Genomic DNA, 24,241 nt, shown 5'->3' on the forward strand with positions numbered 1-24,241 from the left:
CAAGCTTATTTTAATTTTAAAAGCACCTGCTGCTGCGTTCCTTGCCTCCAGCAATTTGCAGGCAACAATAAAAATGTCAAGATAACTCCAGTAATTAATGTTTTTTCTGGAGAGAGATCAGAGTTTTTTTGTCTAGTTGAGGTTTGTTGGAAAGAACCGGTACCATTCAGATCACAAAGTGCATATAATATAAATATGTCAGTGGGTTACTGCTTTTCTAAGATACATCCTTTTGTTACTTGCTGTTTATAAGTCAAAATCTTAACATTGAACAATGTATTATTAAATATCATCAAAGAACTGTATGCACGCTGCAAAGTATAGATTTGAACATATAGATTAATGTTGAAAAAAGGGTTCATTTGGGTAGAAATCGATTTTTATTATTAAAGAGAACCCCCAACTATGGTGTTCCCTTTTCAATTCGGGGTTTGTGCAACTCCAGACCAAGCACTCTTAAACTATACTGCCTACCAGTATGGATGACATGTCACCTCTACACCTTGTAGTCCTCTGGCATATGTAACATTTCCTATACGTTGACTTACACATGTATGATTGATTGTCCCTGTGTGATGCAAAGTGCTCTGACACCCTACACTGATATGAGTGGTGCTTTATTACTAATTATATGCACCTGGAAGAGAGTGGTTATGGAGACTTGTGGGGCACTGTTAAAAGGTGATGGGGAGGGAATCCGTCCACCTTGGATCGATGGGGGGCGCCAAAAATCATTGTTGCACAAGACGCCACCAATGCTAAAGCCGGCCCTGATGCCAAAATCGTGGGTGACCGCGAAAGCTACTAAACTAATACATAAATGCCAAAGAAGCCATCAGGCGGTGCAGTGACTGCGCCACACAGGCGGTCCCCGTGGCCGAGTATCCATGTACCAGTGTCTGCGTCTCCGTGTCCAAGTCTCCGAGCCTCCGTCGTGGGGTGTGCATGTCTTCTCCTCAGTGTGTGTGTGTCCCCTTTCCCAGCCTGCTCTTGATTTCTCGGTGCTCTGGTCTGTGGTGGCAAAGCTCTTGGGTATTATTTTCAGCCTCTCTATAAAATGTAAACTTATAACTACTACGGTCCTGTAAAAAGCCGGGCGTGTTATACGAACCATTTTGCTACATTTCTGCGGGTTTTGTGGCCATTCTGAGATATTTACAGGGGATGAGTGAATCACATGACATTTATTCAGGCTATTCGTTTTAAGTGTCGCTGCAAAGTTACTTTATAAAAAGCAATGATCTTGCCGCAGGGAGATAAAAACCCCTGTCAGTCTCAGCTGAACTATTTCCATTAAGATGACGCTAGTAAAAGGTTCAAAGGCACACAGCGCCACACCTCAGCACACTGGATGTTTGCTCCGGGTTGAAAGACTTCAGGCACACTTTCGTGTTTGTTTATTTGTTTACTCCGTGTCGGAAGCCATTCGCGATGAGCTCGTGAGGGAGGGAGGAGGTCTGTGGGCCAGAGGCTGGTGCCAATAAAAAGCGGCCCGCCTTATTCACCTTTAAGTGGACATTTAGAGGCTGACCCGACGCCATGCCGACTGCGCCGGCTCTGGGCGCGCTACTGCTCCTGCTCGGGGCTCTCAGACCGGGACACCAAGAGAAGCTCTTCCACAGCCGGGACCACTCGGACCTGCAGCCCTCGCCGCAGCACCAGGCGGAACTCGTCACGGACCTCCAGTCAGCCCAGGTAGGAGATACAGCACTACAGCCCCACAGCCTTAGACTAGTGCCACAACACGCGAGGAGAGGGTTGTGCTTGAGCAGTGGGCTAAAATCGAATTAATAAAACGAAAGCCAGCGGCTAGCCATCAGTAGTACAGCAGGTGCAATGACAGGGCCCAGAGGCGTGAGAGGCCCCTGCACCCTAATTATAGCTGCTTTTACCAGCCAAGTAAGGTATAAGGGCAGTTTCCTTACTTGCATTAGGGCTATGGCAACCTTGCTACCCACTTATCACGTTGTAAATGCCAGCTGGAGGTATCTGGGAGTGCTCATGCCCTCTCACACCATGTCATTCTTAGAGTGTGAATGAATGGCTGGAGGTTTGCTGTCCCTTGCAGGCCTCCATCCCTGCATTCAGTGAGAACCGAAACATTAAATTCCTTAACCATTAAGAGTAATGAGACAGGATTCCTCGAATCCTATTGGACGCTCACTTTCCGCTGCAATGGATTGGCACATTCATTACAGCATAAAACGTAGGGTGGGCCCCTAAAGCATTCAAGTGTAAAACCATTGACAGCTTTGCAAACTGACCAGTGGTGCATCAGGCATATTATTACTTTCGATGTCTTCAGGGCGAGTACACTATGTGCATTTAAAGTGCATTTTGTGAATTAGCTATTTCTCAGAGAAAAAGAGACAGATGCTTCAATTGACCAGCGAATGTGCCTCTTGCCCCCATGCATATTTTGCATTCGGAGGTGCCCCGGGGGTGTGGGAAGCACAAGTCCCAGTACATCCCTCATTCATAGAGAGCAGGGCCACTGGAATCCTGTTGCAGGGGAGGGCCAAATTATGTGGCATTGTTGACTGCATTATGCGCCCAGAAAAGACAGATTATGCAGCATAAAGTGGCATAATTTATGGCGGTATTACTTGATTATTTTGTCACTTTTACTCATGTTAACACTGTCTGAGTAAAGGTTTGACCTCATTTGCACCATTTTAACACCCAAATACAGCTATAAGCAACAAAAAGATAGCAGTAAGCTTTTCGGAAGTGCTTTCCACTGTATGGAAGAATGTGGCACCACATTTTTAGTAACTTCTGATCCGTTTGAGCTAGAAACACATTTTTCTTTGTTGAAGTTTGCAGATGATGAATTATATGGTAAATGCTGCAAATCTATAGGTATGCGAAACACGCTGCGGCTGAAATATCGCATATTCCTGTTGCCCTGATAGAGAAATATCTGTTTCCGGTGAATCTCCCCTCCCCCCTGGGGCGACCCGGAACAGATGCAGAGTTGCTGCAGGCCCAGCTGCAGTACATTCAGGGCTCAGAAATGTTACCTGATGATGTAGCCTGCAAACATGAGAAGGCCTCACCACCATGCCCACGTGGCTCAAGGAATTCAATACAACACAGCGCATGCTACACTGTTATGCAAGGAGGGCTGGGGCTGCAAAGGAGCCTCCGAGCTCAGTGCCCGGCGCGCCTCCAAATTTTAAATCCTATTCGTAAATGGGGAACTACTGGTGCTGAAATTATAGCCGCTCAATTAAAAGGACGATTTAATTATTGTAAATGTGTGATCACGGTATCCTGAATTGGGACTTCAGTGTATATCCATTTATTCTTCTAGTTCAGTTTATTTAGAAAATCATCAATGAGTGTTATTCATTTGAAAACGGCAAACAAATATGCTTCACTGTGCTGTCCAGATATTTTCCCTACTTCCAGTCTCACAGGAGCTGCATTGGTGCAGTGTACATTTCACTCTTTCTCTAGACTGTTTACATTGCCTTCATGACTTCACCAACAGCAAGGGTTCCGGAAGTATCATGATAATGATTCGTATTCAGTGATGTCAAGTAGAGATTCTAGCTGTTAGTTGATAGAGTGGAAGGCATCACCATATGGGCTGTGGAAGCGGTGGGTGGGTCTTTGTGTCGGCCTATGATAGACAGAGCAGTGAACCCTGTCTCTTCTATTCTTAACAGCTGAAAAAATTATCTTAGTAGACAAGAATAAAAAATATATTTGAGAGCATTAAGTATGTGAATTTTTTGACAAAAATCAAAGAATTAAACAAAAACAGAAACGATTTTATGAGATTATCCTGCTTGTATGTGGATTTTAGAATCAGAATCCATTAACGCAGACACATAACTTGCTTATAGTGAGCACATGCTGCAAAACTATTATATATATATATATATGTGTGTATATATATATATATATATATTATCTACTGGCGGTCGCCAGTAGATAGTTATAGTTAGGACCCTGTTTCCATAGGAAATCCGCAACATTCTATTTGGAATAACTTTGGCGCCGGTCGATGAATCCTCGCGAAATTTTCAAAATAGGTGGGGCGCTACGCTCCGCTCCTACCCTGAAAGTCTCGGGGGGATTCGTCAAGCGGGGGCTGAGAAAAAAGGGGGGTCCCAAAACGCGTTTTTCCCATGCATTTTTCCATAGGACCTTTAGACACAGCTACAGCCCGAACGGCTGAACAGAGTTACTTGAAATTTGGCAGAGAGGTAGTCCTCAGGTCAAGGAAGTGCCTTTTGTAGGTCTGGTGTAAATCTGTTCAGTAGTTCCTGAGAAAATAGCATTTAAATCAATATATATATGTGGGCGGAGCCTAACCACACATCTCATCCTGAGATCTGATTGGCTGTCAGCACTTCATCCAAGAAGTGTTGGCAGCCATCTTGGGACCAATATACATGATAGCACCTCATTAAAAAGCATTGCAGTTAATAGAAGGTTTTAAGACTTTAGTTACATTATAAATCATTTGTTGATGGTACCATACTCATTTTAGGAATTGTGGTATGTTCTAAGGTGATTTCACCATGTGAAAAAGCCTTCTGCTGGGATATCATGATTGAGAGAAAAATATTTTCTCATGCTTTTACCACAGAGGTTTGGAAGGTGATCTATAAGCTAAACTGAGAGCTTATTTTCTGTAAATTCACATTATCTTTCTCAGTCATGTGAGAATGAAGTCTGACATTCTCAGTAAAACATGTACATCCAACAAGGGCAGAGACTGACAGTTGATTCCTTTGTGTTCTACTGCAGCTTTCCAGAGTGTTCCAAAGAACTACTAGAGCGCTAACCGTCCTACTTATGATAAATGTATGGCACACCTGAAGCCATCTTGCTTGGATTAAAGTGGTAACTCTTAAAACATTTAATTAAAAAAGGAACAAAATGAGGTGGTTCATTTTTCCATAAAAAGTATGATTAGTGCTGCAGAAAGAAAAATTAGGGCACATTTTGAGTGACTTCTCAAATCCTGGCATGCAGACTGAAACATGCACTTTCAATACCAGCAGCAGTTTTCCCTGGTGAGCAGTAGCTTTACTACAGTGATCTAATGAGCAAAAAGAGTGCTAACATTCTGATTTTATGGCAAATGTGTGACACATTTGAATGCCTTCTTGATGGAATCAAAGTAAAAAACTGAAAGTATTTCCTACTGAGGAGACTGCAGTAAATGAGGAAATTAGGAAACTTCATAACAAATAAGTCTCCCAAGATGGCCACCAGAGACAAAAGAGCCCAAATGTAGCCCAAATATCACCCAGATGTAGCCCAAGTATAGCCCAATGACAGAATGTCCAAGAATGTTCTTAAAAACAACTAGAGCACTTACTGTCTTCATTATGACAAAAGTATGGCACACCTGAAGCCATCTTGATTGGAATAAACTGGTAACACTTAAAACATTTAATTTAAAAAGGAACACAATGAGGGGGTTCATTTTGCCATAGAAATTATGATTAATGCTGAAGAAAGAAAATGAGGGCACATTTTGAGTGACTTCTCAAATCCTCTTCTATTTCATTAAAAAATTCTGACATGCAGACTGAAACATGCACTTTTAATACCAGGAGCAGACTTCCATGGTGAGCAGTAGTTTTACTACAGTGATCTAATGAGCAACTAGAGTGCTAACATTCAGAATTCATGGCAAATGTGTGACATATCTGAATACCTTCATGATGGAATCAAAGTAAAAAACTGAAAGCATTTCCGACTGAGGAGACTGCAGTACATGAGGAAATTAGGAAACTTCATAACAAATAAATCTCCCAAGATGGCCAGCGGAGACAAAAGAGCCCAAATGTAGCCCAAAATCACCCAGATATAGCCCAAATATAGCCCAATGACAGAAGTGTGCAAAACACTTATTATTTTGTGTTTTTGCAGTGTTATATAGTGCAGACTTGTCAGGTATTGGAGTGCTTTACATGAGCATTGGTTACATCACACAAGAACAAATTCATTTTGGTTGTAGACATGGGGAGACTAAGTGATTTGACCAGAATCACAGAATGTCGAGCTGAAGCAGAAACTTCAACCTGGTTCCCCAGTTGCAAAGTCTGCAGTTCTGGAAGTAACACCACATCCTCTCCCCTAAGTGCAACATTTAATCAAGTTGTCAACTAGATAAAAAAACATAAAGATAACAAATAATTTAAAAGTGCTTTGTCGCTATTTGAAAACTCAGAAAATATGTCCTTATTTTAGTCTTTTAGAGCACTAACCATAATTTTGATGCCAATAAGACCCTCTCATATATGTAATTTCTAAAGGAATGCTCTAGGTATTACAGTTTTGATTACATCAAGATGATGTCAGGCGCTCCACACTTTTGTAATAAATATAGAATGTTAGCAATCTAGTTGTTCATTAGGATACTGTTGAGAGGCAGAGGCCAGGGGCACGGACTCTGAAAATTGAAGGCAGGTAGGAGGGTGCAAAGGCAACAATTTAACCACACTGAGCAGGCAGGAAGGGCCGTGGAAGCACAACAGACTATGGAGGGCAGTGGAAAGGGGGGCAGGGGCAACAAACCAACAATACAGGACTTGCAAGAGAGGCTGTTGGAGGGAAGATCTATTACGGGTCAAGGAAGCTAGGGGCGGTCCCCAGAGCCCCGGGAGCCACCACAGAACTGAGCAGGAGAGTGAGTCAGGGACAAAAGGGGCACCTTAATTTGAGCCGGGGTGCCTAGGAACGCTTGCTCCAAAAATGAAGAAAACAGACATATGAGACATGGAATTGGAGGCAGAATACAATGGCAGTTTAATGAGAAGATGCAACTTCAAAGAAACCGCAGAATAGAGACCTAAAGTACAAAATACAGAATCCAGATAATCATACAGCTGTCATGATATTCTCTGTATCTCAATTAATGGACTGACGGAGAGAGAGAGAAAACACATCTATAAATGCATCATGAGAAACAAGTTACACCAAGGAAAATGTTACCTAGGGACACTCACATTTACTCTTAGAGCAAGCATTCCTGCAATTACAATACAACATCTTTTAAATGCAAAAGTAAAGAGAACAATGGTTAAACATAACATGACATTTCATCTAGGTAAAATAGAATAAGATACTTCAAGCAAAGCCGAGCAAGACATTTTAAGCAAAGGAAGACAAGAGCTCCCAGTTCTTGGGGAAAACCTGCACAGCCTGTTAACCTACATACAGACGGCAAGGTTGTCCGTCGATATCTGTGGGTGCTCCCTTTTTATATCATTTTGTGGGCTCCTTTGCACGCTACATCTACCTACGTATGCTACCCAAAAGCTTCGTCTGCAGATTTTACCAGACATTTCGTCATTTACCCACTTAATGCTGACAATGGACTGGGTGAAAAGGTCAGTCTCTCAGGCCAATCGCTTATCGTAAGTTCCATAGAGCATGTAGAAAATAATGGGTATTGTACAGGAATTCAATATATTCATGTATAAAATCTCCTCAGTTCTCCTAACTTGACGCTCTGCGGTTGCCACTTCCTTAAAAGCGGGAAACCTGCCCAGGAAGCAAGTACCAGTCCAGGATGCAGCCTACTGTATGTCGACAGCTTCAGGGGGATGTTGAACTTTGATACCGAGCACGGAGCACTCGGGTAGGGTGGGGGCTACTAGTTTGGAGCAGAAGGCCTCGCAGACCTGCCTTCAGACTGCTATACACTAAAATTGCAGAGCTATGGTCAATTTAACAAAGAGGCCTACATATTGAACAGAAGGGCCTACACAGGGGTTTTATACTGGCTGAGTGGTAAGGATGTCTCAGGATAATTATATAGCAACACAGGACCCGCTGGTCAATTTAATACGGCCTACAAATGCGGCTGGCAGGGCAAGGACAAGGGTCTCATACTTCAGGTGTGGACAGAACGGGCCAGGGGCCCCCTGTGATACAAAATCTACCCTCCTTCAAGGCTGTGGCAATGTAATAGACCATTGTGGGCAGAAGGAAGAGGCAATGGTAGTACAACCATACATGCCAACAGACCCGATTCAGCCAGGAAACGTCCAATGTTTTTAAGCTCAAATGGGCTTTATTTGATCTGTCTCCTGTCTACAATAACCTCTTTTTCAATGTAACTCAAAGGGGAAAATCAATACCCCAGTTTTTTTTCAAAATCTCCCTTTTACCAAGTTCAAAATGTTCGCAAGTATGGTACATTGGATCATGGAAGGAAATGGGATAGGGACATGGACTTGGATAACAGAGGACAGGAGAGACATGGAGAGGTGCACCAAACTGACCCTGCAGGGCAGGCATCAGGGTTTGCAGCAGCACAATACACCACACAGGGCATGCAGGACGGGAGTGCAGCACAACAATCCATAGAAAGCAAGAGGGAGGGGACAGGACCATGCACATGGACAACAGAGAACAGAGGGGAAAGAGGCAATGGTAGCTAGCTGACCATAATGGACAGACAGGAGAGAAGGCTGCAGCATAACAGACCATAAAGGGCAGGAGGGACGGATCAGGGGCATTACAATGGAACAGACAAGCCAGGAGGGAGGGAGTAGGGGTCTGCACATGTAAACAGAGGGCTGGGGGCAAGGGGGCAGGGCAGGAGCAGCAAGATGGCCATGGAGGTCAGGCAGGATGGGCACTAGAAGCAAGACACAACATGAAGAGCAACAGTGAGACTGTGATGGCATACACACAGACCATGGAGGGAAGGTGGGAGGGGGTCAGGGGCAGCTAACTGACCACACAGGGAAGGTGGGAGGGGCCATGGCAGCACAGAAGACCATGCATGGCAAGTGGGAGGGTTAGTGGCAGCACAATGGCTATGATGGGCAAGAAGGAGGGTGCAGGGGCATGCACAAAGGACGATGGAGGATAGAAGGGAGGGTCAGGACCTGTGCACAGACAAGAAAGTTCAGGGGAAGGGGCCTCACAACAGACCACACGGGGCAGGCAGGAGGAGCAGTTGCAGCACAACAGACCAGGGAGGGCAGAAGGGTGTGGCAGTACAATGGACCATGTAGGACAGGAGGAAGAGGATAGAGGCATGGCATGTGGACAGGCAGGGTGGAGGTGGCAGGGACAGGTTACAGTCATCTGACAATGCTAGGCAGGTGGGAGGGGAGTGGCAGCTCAACAGAACACTCAGAGTAGATAGGAGTGGCAGGTCCATGGGACATGGTGGGCAAAAAGGATGGAGCAGGGGCATGCACAAAGACATCGGAGGGCAGGGGGAAGGAGAATAGGGGCAGCAAGCTAAGCACAGAGTTTAAGCAGGAGGTCAATGATGGGGCATAGAATTGGGCAATGGAGGGCAGGAGGAGTGGACTGGTACATCATACTAAATTGAGGGCAGTGGCAGCACATCAGACCATGCATGGCAGGAGGGAGGAGGCTAGTCCATGGATTCACACAACAGAGGATAGGGAGGAGGGGGATGGGGCAGCAAGCTAACTGTTCAGAGAAGGCGGGTATTAGAAACTTTATTGTTTTTAAAACATTTTGTCTGTGCAAACTACTTAAAATATGAACAAGTATGCAGCATAATCTCACTTTTATTCAGGAAGAAGAAGACGTTAGTGACTGTGACTCCGGGCTCACTTGGCAAAAACACCCCCTGACCCTCCACCCCCTATCGCAAAATGTAATGCCCGTGAAAAGGGTAGGTGAACACAGTGTTATATAGAACATAGTCCTGAGAGCACGATTGAAAATGAAAACTAGATATAGTGTATGGTATAAACTATGCACCAAAAAGTGTGATATAAGATGAACCAGGCGTGAAATATAATATGCAATACATTGTGCGCAATGACAGATTCATTGGAGAGCGCGAGATAGCACAGGCACTAGCGTGTGCTATGCGATATGCGCCTTGGAGTGTAATATGCACAGGGCAGTGTTGTGTAACCTAACTAGTCTCTAAAGTTGTAATATAAAATATGTGCTGGGGAGTGTAACGTTGCATATGCACTGTGACAAAGATATGGATCCCAAATTGTAATATGTATGGCATAGCACTGTGCGTTATAACATAGGCATCGAGGAAGGCACGTTAGATGGGGCAATATAACCCGTGCGAAGACAAGTGTGGCATGACATTTTCACGGGGTGGTGTTACAGTGCACATGGGCTAGAGAGTGTCATAGCATATGCACTAGCTAGTGGAATACAATACAGAGAGGTGTGTGGCACTCGGCAGGCAATTGTGGGTGTAACACAGCATTGGGCTCTGTCAGGAGCGCGCTGTGACTCGCAAGTGATGTTCGTCCCCTTTCCAGAGAGTAAAATAAAAAGTATTACACATCCGGCAGTGGATGTGTGTTTTATTAACTGTGAGGGGGGTTTCTTGCATAGTTTTGGTCGAATTTTTGTCGAATCCCCTTTGAATGGCTTGGTGTGCATGTGTATTAAATGTGCCCGTCAATAGCTACCCATGTTTGTATAAATAAACGACAAGGGTGTCTACCGGGATTAGGCACGGTAGAGCATCAGACATGTCAGAGCTTCACTAGTGGTGTAAATACATTCCACGTGGATTAATTGCATGCATAGTCGCCTTTTAATGAATATCACGCAAATCGTCATGGTGATAGGTACGTACGGTTTGTCCAGCATGTCCTAGGTGTGTCTATAAATATATATTTTTTAAAAATAATAAAAAACAGTGGCCGGCCCTGGGGATTGGGGTCAAAAAAATATAATTAGGAGACAGGCCCTGGGGGATGGGGTCATCAGGGCCAATAAATTAGAATAAGAAGGGGAACCACACAGCCCCCCTTCTTAAAAAAATAAAATAAATAAAAGACTGGCATCGTGCCGGAGGCCATGCCCCCTCCATGCAGCACTCTGCAAACGCGCCCCCAACAGGCATCTCCAGTATGCGCCAGGGAGCTGCGCTGCAGACAGGTGTTCTGAGGCCAAGCCCCTTTTTACACCTCTCTGCAACGCAGCTCTGTGGCGCTTACTGGAGGTACCTAGTGGTCTAGTGTGACCCTAGGGACCCTTAGGATTCAAGGGGACTTAATCTCTCAATTTAGAACAGCCACAGGGCGCGTTTACACAGTGGTGAAGGGAGGGGACGGGGCCTGAGGTGACGTGTGCAAACACGCACCATGGCACGTTTTAAATTGGGGATATAATTTCCCTTCAATACTGAGGGCCCCTGGGGGCTAACTAGCCCACCAAGTGCTTCCAGTAAGCGCCACTGAGCTGCATTGCAGAGAGGTGGTCCAGGCCGTGCCACTTTTTACACCTCTCTGCAACGCAGCTCTGTGGCACTTACTGGAGGTACCTAGTGGGCTAGTTGGACCCTAGGGACCCTCAGGACTCAAATGAACTTAATCTCCCAACTAAAAACGGACACAGGGCGTGTTTACACAATGGTGAAAGGAGGGGACGGGGCCTGAGTTAACGTGTGCAAAAACGCCCTGTGGCCTGTTTTAAGAGGTAGTTTTAATCCCCATGCCCTATTATATACTAGGGGCTTATAGAGGAGGTAAGGCTAATCACAGGGGGACCCCAACGCATAATGTTCCCTAGTGTATGTAGGTGTTTTCACTGTATTCTAAGTGTCTTTTAACATAGCACTGGCTCTAGGACTGGTTAGTCAGACTCAGTTACCACCAGTATCCGTCTGAAAAAGTTGAGGGTACAGGATGATTTTGCAACAAGGCTTCTTTCTGCTCTTCTTTTTGTTCTTTCTGCACGTTATCCTTCTTCCTGCACTTATCTTCGTATTTGAGGACTTCTGTTGCTTCTTTCTGCACTTCTTTTGTTTCTTTCTGTGCATTTTTTCTTCTTTCTTCACATGTCCTATCTCTGTAGGCATAGTTAGAAATTAGCATTTAAAAAACCTTTGAAATTAACAGAAAAAACCATAGGTTTCAGGCACGTTATAGTTAGGAATTAGCATTTAAAAAACCTCAGAAATTCACTGAAAAAACCATAGGTTTCAGGGGTGTTATAGTTAGCTGGACTTTTCACTTGTACAAAACCATTGAAATTCCCCCGTTATAGTTAGTTCAGCTAACTATAACTCGCGCGCCCGCAATGCACTGCTGATGACGTCACATATTACATCACTCATGACATGGTCAGTGACATCACTCATGACATCACTGATGACATCTCAAATGACATCACTGATGACGTCACTGATGACATCATCCTTGTGATAGAGTGGCAGACCTCCTCTCACCCTAATATAACCTTTGATACACACATTCAAAAATAGAGACTAAAATTTTCAAAACAATGGACATACCAATACCAGTTACAACAACCTCTTCAGTAATTCTAAGATCCACATACACATCCACTCATTCACCAACAGTCCAATACAGTCACTCATACATGTACTCACTCATCATATGTACTCATACACCTATACATCCTGTTACACAATGCCACTCATCCATAGTTACTCACACACATAGTCACTCATGCTAATAAAGAATCAAACATACATTTACTTGCATATACAGTTATACACACACCACCACACTTACTTCTACGGAAACTTACACATACTTAGTCTTTTAAACAATCACTTATAGAAACACATACTTATTCATACAGGAACTCTTTCAATCTCTCACTCTCACATATACTCACATATATACACCAATAGTCACATATACTAGTTTAAAACATATGTAGTTACTCATAAAGACACTATTGAGACAGTCATTCACTCACTAACACACCCATACACACACTCATCCACCCATACAGTCCTGCACACATGCTGTGTTCAACACATACAAACAGTGAGTCACTCATTCATGCACCTATGCACTACGTAATACCCCCACCGAACCGTGCAGACACTCAGACTGATACTCAAAAAACCAACTAATAACCTATATAGACACCCATGTAGCTACTCACCAACCCATGCAGCCACTTATACACAAAGTGAGAGACTGATACAGATATTTACATATTTAAACATTACTCACTAAGCCATGTATTCACTATGATACACTTAATCAGTCAGTTACACAATCAATTTTTCAAAAACAAATCATCCATTTAGACACTTATATACCCATTTATTCTTCCATCGACCTTGAGATATACATATATGAAACATATTTAATTTTCAGAATAACACACATTCACTGGATGATGTCATCAGTGATGTCATTTGAGATGTCATCAGTGATGTCATGAGTGATGTCACTGACCATGTCATGAGTGATGTAATATGTGACGTCATCAGCAGTGCATTGCGGGCGCGCGAGTTATAGTTAGCTGAACTAACTATAACGGGGGAATTTCAATGGTTTTGTACAAGTGAAAAGTCCAGCTAACTATAACACCCCTGAAACCTATGGTTTTTTCAGTGAATATATATATATATATATATATATATATAAAGGTGGCGCCTCACATATCAGTGGGGCGCAAAGATGATTTCACTCCGCGTACTTCTATCTAAAAGATTTATTTCGGCCTGGAATAAATCTTTTTGGAAGAAGTACGCTGAGTGCAATCTTCTTTGAGCCCCACTGATGAGTGAGGCTCGCCTTTTCATTGTTCACGGGACCCATAAAACAAAATAACAAACGCACACACACACCCTTCTCTTTCTCTCTCTCAACTCAATGGCGGCACAGGAACAGAACCGCCCACAGCCAAAAGATGGTATAAGAAAATTACTATTAATAAACACCAAGTTTTCAGTGTAAAGTGCTAACAAAACTTATTACAAAACTCTAAACAGCCGATGCGTTTTGGCTCAACGCCTTCAACTGGGCCCCGCCTACTCTCATGGTGGACACCATTATATTTTATGTTCCCTCTTTAGTTTCATTGGCCCTTAAGCACTAGAGGGTTCAACATCACATTTGCAGCTCATTCCGTCCTCCATTTTGGCTCACACCATCAATTCATTTTAGATAGTTTTCTGCATTTAAATGGTACTGTAGTATTATATTAACGTTGCAAAACAATTGTATCAAATTTTCAACGTTAATCCTTTTTTCAACATACATTGTCTACACACAGTTCCCAATTTAATTAGGTAACTTCCTACAGGTTGATTATGATACATGGACGGTGCACATGTTACAAAAGGATGTATACCTTTCGGCTCTGAGTCAACATGTTATTGCACAATCTTAGTAATAAGGATAAGCATACTTTCCTCATAAGGGATTCTAGTTCAAAGTGCTCATGCTTGCGTTTAATATATTGCTTAAAGTGACAAGTGCTGCTGCTTAAGTCGTTCAATAGACCATTACTGCCATACAATGGATATAGATGACTCATGCTTGGTTACAGTGATCTGAGTCAGCTGCTCGGATTTTACATGTACTCCCATTTGCCGTGGGTACATTCCACAGAAGTGTCCAAGATTCGGCTCATATATGGTCCTTCAGCGTAAAGAATGATCCATATTGCACATCCCCAAAATTCATATATACACTACAACTTAAATTCATATGCTCCATATTGCACTTATTAAAAAAAACATAAACACTTCAATTCAAGTTCAATACAATATTGCACGTATTCTGTTCTGAGAATTAGGCGTATCCCATCCATTATTCTAAAGTGATAATGTATATTCAAAGCATTGTATGCTTGCGGTAACGTGCTACACCAACTTAAATTCAATATTACATTGCACATGTTCTATTCAATGAATTATCTACAAAACACGAAGGGGTAACCCAGTATCCCTCAGAAACTGGGCATGTATATTATAACAAACAGTGGTTCTGTCGGGTGTAGCTATTTATTTGTAATTGAAAACAATCATGTAAACAACAAATCAACTGATGGCGCAAAATTACAGACGAAATTCAACATTCATTTGTGGTTAAAAAAGAGAAAATGATTTACCTAGATTTAGAAATTTTCAAAAAGGAAATTTTCATTAAATAGAATAATTACCATGAGAAAGGGCTGTCTAATAATACAATCAAATAAACGGCGCAAGTGACCAATATTTACAGTGACAAGGTGAATAAAGTGCAGATGTGACAGAATCGGTGTACTTAACATGTAAGTGATAAAGTAAGCGAATGAAGAAATATTTACATATGAAAACAGTGTCCGATTTCTAAGTATAATACAAATGTCTCAAGCTCAGGAATTGATCTACATTTGTTTTAAAAGCAATGAGACCTATTGAGGATTGGACTTTTAACAACCGTCAACGTTTCAACCCTAACAGAAGCAATGATACGAAAAAGTCAGTGCGGGTCTTCTTCAGGACAATATGTAAGTCAGACAGCCGATTCTGCGAGTTTGAATTGATACCAAGAACATAATGTTGGATGGTTAACCTGAATTTCGCTTTGCCCTGAGGTCAGATGGAGCCCTCTATGGAGTGGAGAAGGGGTACTGTACGAATACTGTTCCTCACGGTCAGCTTGTTTGAGTCAAGATTACACTTGGGTCAATGACTTAGAAATAAGGGACTGGTGAGCACAAATATGATCAATGTTGCTCACAAAGGCGCAAGGGTTGTTGCTTCTTAATTGTAGCAATCCACAATATCATTATTATTCAGAGCACAGGATCCTGCCGGCTGGAATCAAGAGAGGAGCCAGTCCCAGAGAATAGTGAGAGCGTGGGTTGACATTTAATAACAAGCAACCTTTGCAAGCTGAAACGAGCTGAATACTATACAAGCCACTCCATGAAAATAATGACATATATGAATATGATGTATATTTTTTAAATGTTGTTTATGTTATATATTATATTATGTTTTTAGAGAAATTGAACATTGCAGGCATGGGACAGACCAAAAGCAATACAGTACAGAAAAGTACTCATAGGAATTAGCTGCGTATAATCAAAATGCAAATCAAAATATTCTAACATCAAATTACAAACAAGCACAAAAGAATACAAAGAATCAAAGACATTCATAGCTATTAAGTCTATACATCAATCATACCATGGGTGTGTAATAATACTTTCAAGACAACTTCTAGCCTTGATCATTTATAATTGGATCAAAGTCTTATCTTAGGCACACATCGTACAAAGTGTAGCAGGTTTCAGGTGCAAGTTGCAGGTGGAATGTTAAACCTCAAAAGAGAGAATAGAACCAGAGGCAACATGGGAGGATAGAGCAGGGTACCTGTCTACTTAAATGAGTAATCTGGGTCAGTGGTATTGTCACAACACTCTTCATCAGTTAGACGCAAGGGACAGCGCCCTTTGCATGTCTCTGCCTGTTGGAGTTTTTAAGTCTAAGGAGGTTATCGCTGTTCATTTTAGGTAGTTTTCATACTATTGTATCTCAACTAGTTACTTGAATACGGTTGATTTTTAGTCTCTGTTGATTTGCTATTGCGTACCCTTCTACATCGATCCCATCAGTGTAGCTCTCCATTCCTCAGCTCCCACGTAGGCGGATCGACTGCCTTCAGTGTCTAAGCTAATAGTCTTTTGGCCAATGTAAGAGCCAGGTCAGCAAATCTGGTCTCGTATTTGTGTTTGTTATAACAGGTTACAGTCACGGCCGGTATGGCTCATGGGTGAGGGGGCTGGCGCGGGGTGGCGGGCACGGGCAAGTGGTCACGAGGGAAGGAGGGGGTCGTGCGGTTAAATAATAATAATTTATAAAAAAACGTACCTTTCCCGGGTCCCGCATCTTGTCTGTTCCTGCTTTCCTGTCTCCGCAGGAACAGGAAGCAGGCAGCCTCCCTTCCCTCCCCTAAGCCAATCACAACGCTGCAATGGCAGCATTGTGATTGGTTGGAACGCTCACCATACAGGCATCTATGGGGAGGCCATTTTCTCCATGTAGGCTGCATGCAGCCTACATGGAGAAAAGGGGAGTGCGCAGCACTGGGCAAGCCAGTCTGCCGTCTAGCAGACCCGCCCACCCCCAACAAAACTCTTCTGCTTTCTCGCAGTGCGAGAAGCAGAAACATAAAATGGTATTTATAATACCATTTTATGTTTCTGCTGCTTGCACTGCGAGAAAGCAGTGGGGTGACGCTCCTCCGCCCACATGGAGAAGCCACCCCTAACAGGTTATCCCTCCCTTTGGAAACAAAGTCAAGGCTCCATCTATATGTATATTGGATATGCTTTTAATTGTTCATGTAATGCATTCCCTAATGGTTGTATTTTAACGCATGTTCAAAATACGTGCAGGGGATCCTCTTCGTCTGCGTGACATCTTGGGCAGCAAGCAAGCACACTGCAAAATATTCTATTTAATCGGACGGGACCAAGGGATATGCGGTGGATGATATTGTGTTGGATTAATTTAAACTGAGCATTTCTTGATACCGTTTTGGCGTAAGTTAAAGCTTTACCCCATTTCTGCTGTGATATGTCAGTGTTTAAAACTAGTTCCAAGTTGCAAAAGTCTGGTTTGGTCACTGTTGTGGAAAGTTTGTATGTTTTTCACAATTTCAGGTTAAGCGGAGTTCCACAGCACACCAGAACGCACAGCTCATACACTGTGGGAATAGCAGGGCACGTCTATGTCTAATGGGCTCTTGCACAGGTTAATTACCAGTGCCCAGGCACTGTACCTGGTACACTGTCCCATACTATTTGGACTTGCTCAGAAGCTGTGCTCAATGGACAATGGGCATAAGATGTGGTCTGCACCCATGCCCTATGACAGTACCCCTGCTTACAGTTCAAACTATGCACAAGACATGAAAATTAACAGAATGTCAGAGACTAAGATGCCAGATCTTCCAAACCCCCCTGCTCCCCATCCATCTTCAAGGCCCACCCATGTTTCTAATGCTTCTCCCAGATTCAGAATTCTGGAGCTGGGCCTGTGGGCTATGCCTCTTGGAAAACATTTTTAAGTACACTTCTTTGGCCACGTCCATTTTAGAGCCGCACCTTTTTTATCCTCCCTAAAACACTGAGTTAAATTCCTTCTTTTTCCATTTCGCATATCCTGCATATCCTATGTGCTGTACTTCAGTAGTACACATAGCTTCATACAACTTCTAAAACTGCCTCTAGGCTTAGAATTGCTCTTTTTATCTGAACTTTATCTTTGAACCACGTCGATATTTTTTCTGCTCAATGCCTTACAGCAGAACGCTTGAAATTGTCTTCTTTTTGGAAACAAAAGCTCCCACTTTTAAATATTTCAGTGTGAGGAGGTTATTGTTTAGTGTAGTTTGGCTTTTACTTTTTTCACCAACGCCTCCTACGTATTTTTACTTTTTTCATAGGTTACTGCGAATGATTGCTGATTGAGCAAACTGTAGTTCATTCACTGGTGGAGATATTTTTTTTAAAAACACTGGCGCTGGAGGTGAAGTTTTGCAGCACAATGTTTCAAATATTTATATTGATCAAATTGGCAAATCATTGCCACGAAGTACTGTGAGCGATCTAATGAAATATTGAAATACTTCAGTGTATTTCACTGTACACAACTGTACACTACACTGCACTCAACTATGCCGGGGACCCTGACAATCCTTAGACCACCACGTCGGGCAACCATGACCGGAATTTTGTAATCTAGGATTGCTCGTGGCTCCGTTTTTCCGGGGTGCATGTGCTCAGTCCATGGCTTTCTGCTTACCAACCACTGAATCCTGTACATTTAACCTAATTTGTTTACATTATCAGTCATGTGATGGCTTTGTAGAGACACAAGTCTCTCTCTAACTACCCATGCATTACCCCTTTTCTCCTGACTACAGGGGGTCGCCCTCATTTCCCGCGCCTGTTCTAGCAGGTTTCGCAGTGAAACTCGGTAAGATGTACCGAGTTTTTGACTCATGACCCAAGCCTTTCCAGGAAGGGAATATGCATGTGATTTTCACGGAGTGATGTTTTGATAGACATTGATAGGTGTGTTCATACTATAATTTTTAACAGTTTGATATTTTAACAAAGGATCGTGAAATTCACGGTTTAGGAAGGGCACTGTCCCCACGAGCGGTGTTTTAATATCAATAAACAGGCCGCATCGCACCAAATGGGTTGAGAAAGGGTTAAGAAAGCAATGTTTTATCACACAAAAGGACAGAAGGTATTTTCATCTGTTATGAGTACCGGTTTTCTTTTCACTTGTACATTCTATTTCTTCACTTCCAGATCCAATTTGGATTAGGATTACAGGACTTTTTTATAAATACAAGTAACAGGTGTAGTAATCATATATATAGATTAAGGTATATTAGAAAGGGAGTAAGAAAAGGGATCTAATAGTCCTGACGAAACCCGAGAGAGACAAGATATCCGGCTAAAACATGTCAACTTCTTTGCAGAACGGAGGGGTGAATGGTGCTTAATTCCCTTACTTCACCACCATCCTTTGGTAGGGAGTTACCTTTTAGCCCTACCAGTGGAATCCAGGAATAAAATAGATATTGGGATATCCCTTAGTTTTAACTTTTTATCTGCACTTACTTTTTTTCAGATCCAGTCCTTTTCTTTATGTTTGTTTTGTCTTCCCCACCCTATTGCGCTACCTCTAGCGTTGGTCTGCGCAGAGGTGTTTGTAGCAGCTCTTTGATGAAGCATGTCACAAACCTTTTTGAGTAGGGGCAGTTTTTTCAAAACATTGCACTTTGCTGTCCTTTATATTTTTCTCATTAAGAGCGATCTATGTGTCCTTACTTCTTAGTGTGTGATTAGGTTTACCCTGAGGAGGGCGAAGTAAGGCTATTTTCTCCTGTTCCCCTTTACTTGTGTGAAGCTCTTTGTAGAAAGCCTGACCAAAGAAACATGTTGTATTGAAAATACTGATTGAGTGATATGATCCAATCTACATTGAATTATCTTGAAACAAAAACCAGAACACAAAATGGTGTATTTTATTTTTATGCTATCAAAAGCTACATGAAGTATAACTGGCCTCATAATCAGAAAGGCCACTGGACAATGGCATTACCATTCAATTATTCTTCTCAATCGGTCTGACGTGTTGCTCAAGCCCATTCTTTTTCCATTTTTGGTAAAGAAATCATTGCACGTCTCAAGTGGTTCCACCACCCAGAAGCTATATCACAAACTTTGCCCTGGAAAAGGAGCGGATCTTCAAAATCAGACCCATATTTGACATTTCAAAGAAGAACTGTATTTAATCTACTTTTTTTTTAGGAAGATAACAAAAAACTGTTTAAAATCAGTTGGCTCCAAATGTTCCCCTTTTGATACCACCATTGGCTGTGTGCACTAGCATTCAAGGCACAAAAATGTTGCAAATAGAAGTTCACTTTTTTTTTTTAACCAATCTAAGGTTCCTGTAATGTACCCCTGGGGGCATATTAATGTGTTGAGTTGCGTCACGCTTGTACCACTCGATGTGTTGCATGTGCGACGCAAGCCCAAAATGTGATTTATGAAGCCATGCAAGGTCACCTTGTGTGAGAATGAGTGGCTTTATAAATCCAGAATAATGCAACACAGCACAGATCACTGTGTTGCGTTACACAGCCCTGGGAAGACATTCCATGGGTGGTGTGTGGGTGTTCCAATACAGCTCTCATAGAATTTGACGCATTCCCAAATTTACCAAAAGTGGTAGACCTGAGAATGCGCCAAAAAGCTATGCCTTCCCAGATGAAGTGTGATGAGGAGAAATATCTTTATTTTTTCTCATTACTTCCTCTTTCTATGTGTGCCTCATTATGCAGCACACATAGGAAGAAAAATATGCCTCTCAGGATTGTTTTTGTGCAGGAAGGTGTACCTTCTTTCACAAAAACAATACTCCTTACAATGCAGGCACCCTTGCACCATGGTGCTAGGGTGTCTTCTTTGGCACTAGGTAGCCAAAATGGCACCAGTACAGGGACAAAGGTAGGAATATGCCGTATTCTTTTAAATACTGTGAATTTTTGCCCTTTCCCTGTTAGGCAGCGCAGCAAGGTGACTTGCTGCGGTGCAAGACTTTGCCATAATTATGACCCCTGGTGTATAAGGTGGCATTCCACGCCGCGAGCGCTCTGCCAAAGAAGGTGACTTGTGTCCAACTCAGCAGAATTCACAAATTGTATATGGAATGGTGCTAGGCTGGGCAACAATAAAGCCAAGGAAGAGAACGATTACGCTTGTGTTGACAATGTTCAGGAAGCAGATACTTATTTAAATTATTATTAAAACGCCCAAGCTTTAAGTCCACCTCTCTGCAGATGAGAGATGCTAAGTCTGAGGAACGTTTGTGAATCATACTGTCCGTTTTTTGCCTGAGGGATTGTTGGACTTGGCTCTTTTTGCAGGGTCATCCCAGAACTTTTTGCCTTCCTCCTGTATTTATTCTGACCTGTTGTTGGTGGTTTAAGGACTCTGGGCACTTTATCACTGTTGATTAGTGCTAAAGTGCATGTGCTCTCTATGGAAAACTTGGTAAGATTGGTCTACACCTGTTTGACATATTTAATGTACCTATCAGTTCCTTGTACAGTGGTATCCCAAATACCCAGGGCCAGTAAATTAAATGCTACTGGTGGGCTTGCAACGCTGCTTGAGCTACCCACCAAAAGTAGCCTTTCAAACCTGTCTCAGGCCTCTGCCACTGCAAAGTCTGCACATGCAGTTTACTGCCGCTGTGATGTGGCACATAAAGTGGTTGCGTGTCTGTAACTCCCCTTTTACTACATATCACCCCTGAGGTAGGCTCCAGCTAGCCATATGGGCAGAGTGCGGTGTAGGTAAAAGGTAGTACATGTGCCTTAACTGTGTGGCATGTCCTGGTAGTGACAAACAGCCTATTTGGTTTATCACTGCTGTGAGGCTGCCCTCAAATAGGGTTGTATTGGGGATTCCCTGAAATGTGCATCAGTGGTAATTCCTGACATGAGAGGGGTAGCGCGACCATTTTTGGTATGTTTTGAATAGTAGGGATAAATCCTGCTTATTGGTGAAAGCAGATATATTATTACTATTTTATAAATGCCACTTTTAGAAGTGGGCATTTCTGTGTGCTTGTGTGTCTTTGTGCCTGCCTGATGTGTATTGATTGTCTGGTTCTGACTGACAGGGGAGAGGGCATGTGCATTCACTCTAGACAGTCCCCAGGGGGGTTGAGGTGTGTCATGCCCTGCCTGGGTGACTCAACGCTAGGCTGAATAGGCCTGGTCTGATTTTGGAGTGGTGGGAGGAGTGGCACCTGCACCTGAATAGGGCTGTCCCTGCCATCCACAATGATGGCTCCACCCCCCTGTGGTGTGTCTGGAGTCAGGGCTCACACTTTGAATGAGGAGTGTTGTGCACTTGTAAAGATATTTTAATGTACCAGCAGTATTGGTTTGAACTGGCCTCAGGGCCCTGTGCCAGGACAGAACAAAGACTATTGGTACTATAAGTATTGAGGCTGTGACACCATGAAAGGGGAACTGCTTGAACTGGAATTGCAACAGACGCTGCTGGCTACAGACTGCCAGGAGGAACTGCCAGGAGGAACCGCCAGGAGGAACCGCCATGGGACTTGCTGAATCAGAGTGCTGACCTGCTGCCTGCTGGGTAAAAAGAAGGGCTACCACTGTTGTTATTTAGACCTTTTGTGCTGGCATGCCTGTGCCCTGTTGTTGGTATCCCCAGTGATCTCCCAGGGCTGAGTGGCTTGCCCTGGGTGATGTGGAGCGGTGTGTGGTGAGCGTTGTGCTTTCGCCCTCTGATTTGAGACCGCCCATGAGGAGTGCTGGTCAGGGCCTGGGAGAAGCGCTGTGTTTCCCCACCATGCGGTTGCAAAGCGCGTGGAGAGTGCTAATTACCAGTCCCAGCGTTGGCGAGCTACCGAGAAGCGCATGGCGGGTGCTTCCCTTCGTACTGGGCTTGTGGAGATCAGTGCGTGTGGAGCGCTGCGGGTCGAGAACTTCGCTCTGCCTTACTCCCCGAGCGTTGGGCTCTATGAAGGGAGTCTCTGGGCCCAACGTGCCGTGAGAGCCCGAGAGGTGCAGCCAGACAGGGAGCTGAGCGAGGCCCCTGCCAGTTGCCGTAGCAACGGGGGAGCCGCGGGAGAAACCTGCCTTGCCTTCCCAGCAAGGGAGGCGCCATGCTAGAAGAAGTAATTAAAGGACTCCGGCCCGTGGTGGGCAGGGCCAGAGTCTGCCTGCAGTAGGGTGACTGTGGGAGCCTATTAAGGGCTCCGGGGACGGAGACACGTCCTGGCCAACGAGAGAGAGCCGACGGAGACTTCGCTCCGTGTCGGGCGGGCCCTCGGGGTTTACAGGACTCAAATTGGTGACCGGTCACAGGTTCCCTTCTACAGAGCCAAACCGAGAGGGGGCAGACAAGTCCCAAAGGGCGCAGCCGCCACCAGATCAGTGGATAGTGGAGACCGGTTGAGGCCGCCCATGTGGTGAGCCCGCTTGGGCCCACCGTTGCCAGCCAGACCCTGGGGGGAAGCCTGAAGATTTCTGGCATATGGGGAGATGGGGCACGGTTGGCCCCGTTGGCCCGAAGTAGTGCTCGGGCCTCTCCCCCGTGGTATTGGAAGCTGTGTCTGCCTACTCGGCAGCGTGATTTAGGCACAGCGTTGGGTGCTGTGAGGGCACACGGGTGTTAGTAATGCGGGCCTAGGGGCATCGTGACCTATGCATTTTTCTTCATGACAAGCGCCTAGTGGCCTTGGGAACTTATGGGAAGTGTAAAATCTAGGAGTAGTTATCCCATTGCCCTGCTTGCGGTGTTGGGCTCAAGAGCAGGTTGAGACCTCGACTGAGGCCCCTACTTAGAAGTGCCCTATACGCTTATTTATAGCAAAGGCACCCATATGTGTAGTAATGGTGATCTACATATGTCTGAGGTGGGCATGATGTGCTCATGATATGTGTATTGTGGGAAATGTGTACTAAGATGCACTGATGATTATATGTATGCATAACGTAATGTGCTAAGTGTAATCCTGCCAGTAGTTACTGGTCGCCCTAACTGTGATCCCTATGACAGTGGACCGATTGGCCTAGTGATTCATGTAAATCCCTGTGAAGACATGACAAGTGCCTATGTGGCACGGTAAAATATGCGATTGTGTTCCAATGTGTTTTTATGGATAATACAAAGGCTATTTGTATATAACTTTGTGTGAAGTTTCTTTTGTGGTGTGCCTACTGTGTCACTGCTGTGTGAGTGTGTTGCACAAACTCTTTACACATTGCCTCTGGGATAAGCCTGACTTGTCTGCCAAGCTACCGAGGGGGTGAGCAGGGGTTATCTTGGGTGTGTAACTCCCTTGCCCTGACTAGAGTGGTGAGTTCTGTCTGGCGTAGGTGCATTCCCTAGCCAATCAGAAACCCCATTTCTAACAGGGAGTGGCATTGTCTGAGAAGCACATCAACACAATGTTTTAGTGTAG

The 24,241-nt window shown here is 43.8% G+C and overlaps 1 protein-coding gene across 1 annotated transcript in view; it reads left to right on the forward strand.

Moving 5' to 3' along the window:
• Positions 1 to 1,495: 1,495 nt before the first annotated feature.
• Positions 1,496 to 24,241, forward strand: part of MMP21 (matrix metallopeptidase 21) — a 94,197-nt gene continuing 71,451 nt past the window's right edge. The window contains exon 1 of the mRNA XM_085606257.1: positions 1,496 to 1,695. Coding sequence (XP_085462383.1) covers positions 1,540 to 1,695 — 156 coding nt within the window. The 5' untranslated portion in view covers positions 1,496 to 1,539. The remainder of the gene's footprint in view (positions 1,696 to 24,241) is intronic.

The sequence above is a fragment of the Triturus cristatus genome, chromosome 1_2 (genome assembly GCF_964204655.1).
Source record: "Triturus cristatus chromosome 1_2, aTriCri1.1, whole genome shotgun sequence".
In the NCBI taxonomy this organism is placed as follows: Eukaryota; Metazoa; Chordata; class Amphibia; order Caudata; family Salamandridae; genus Triturus; species Triturus cristatus.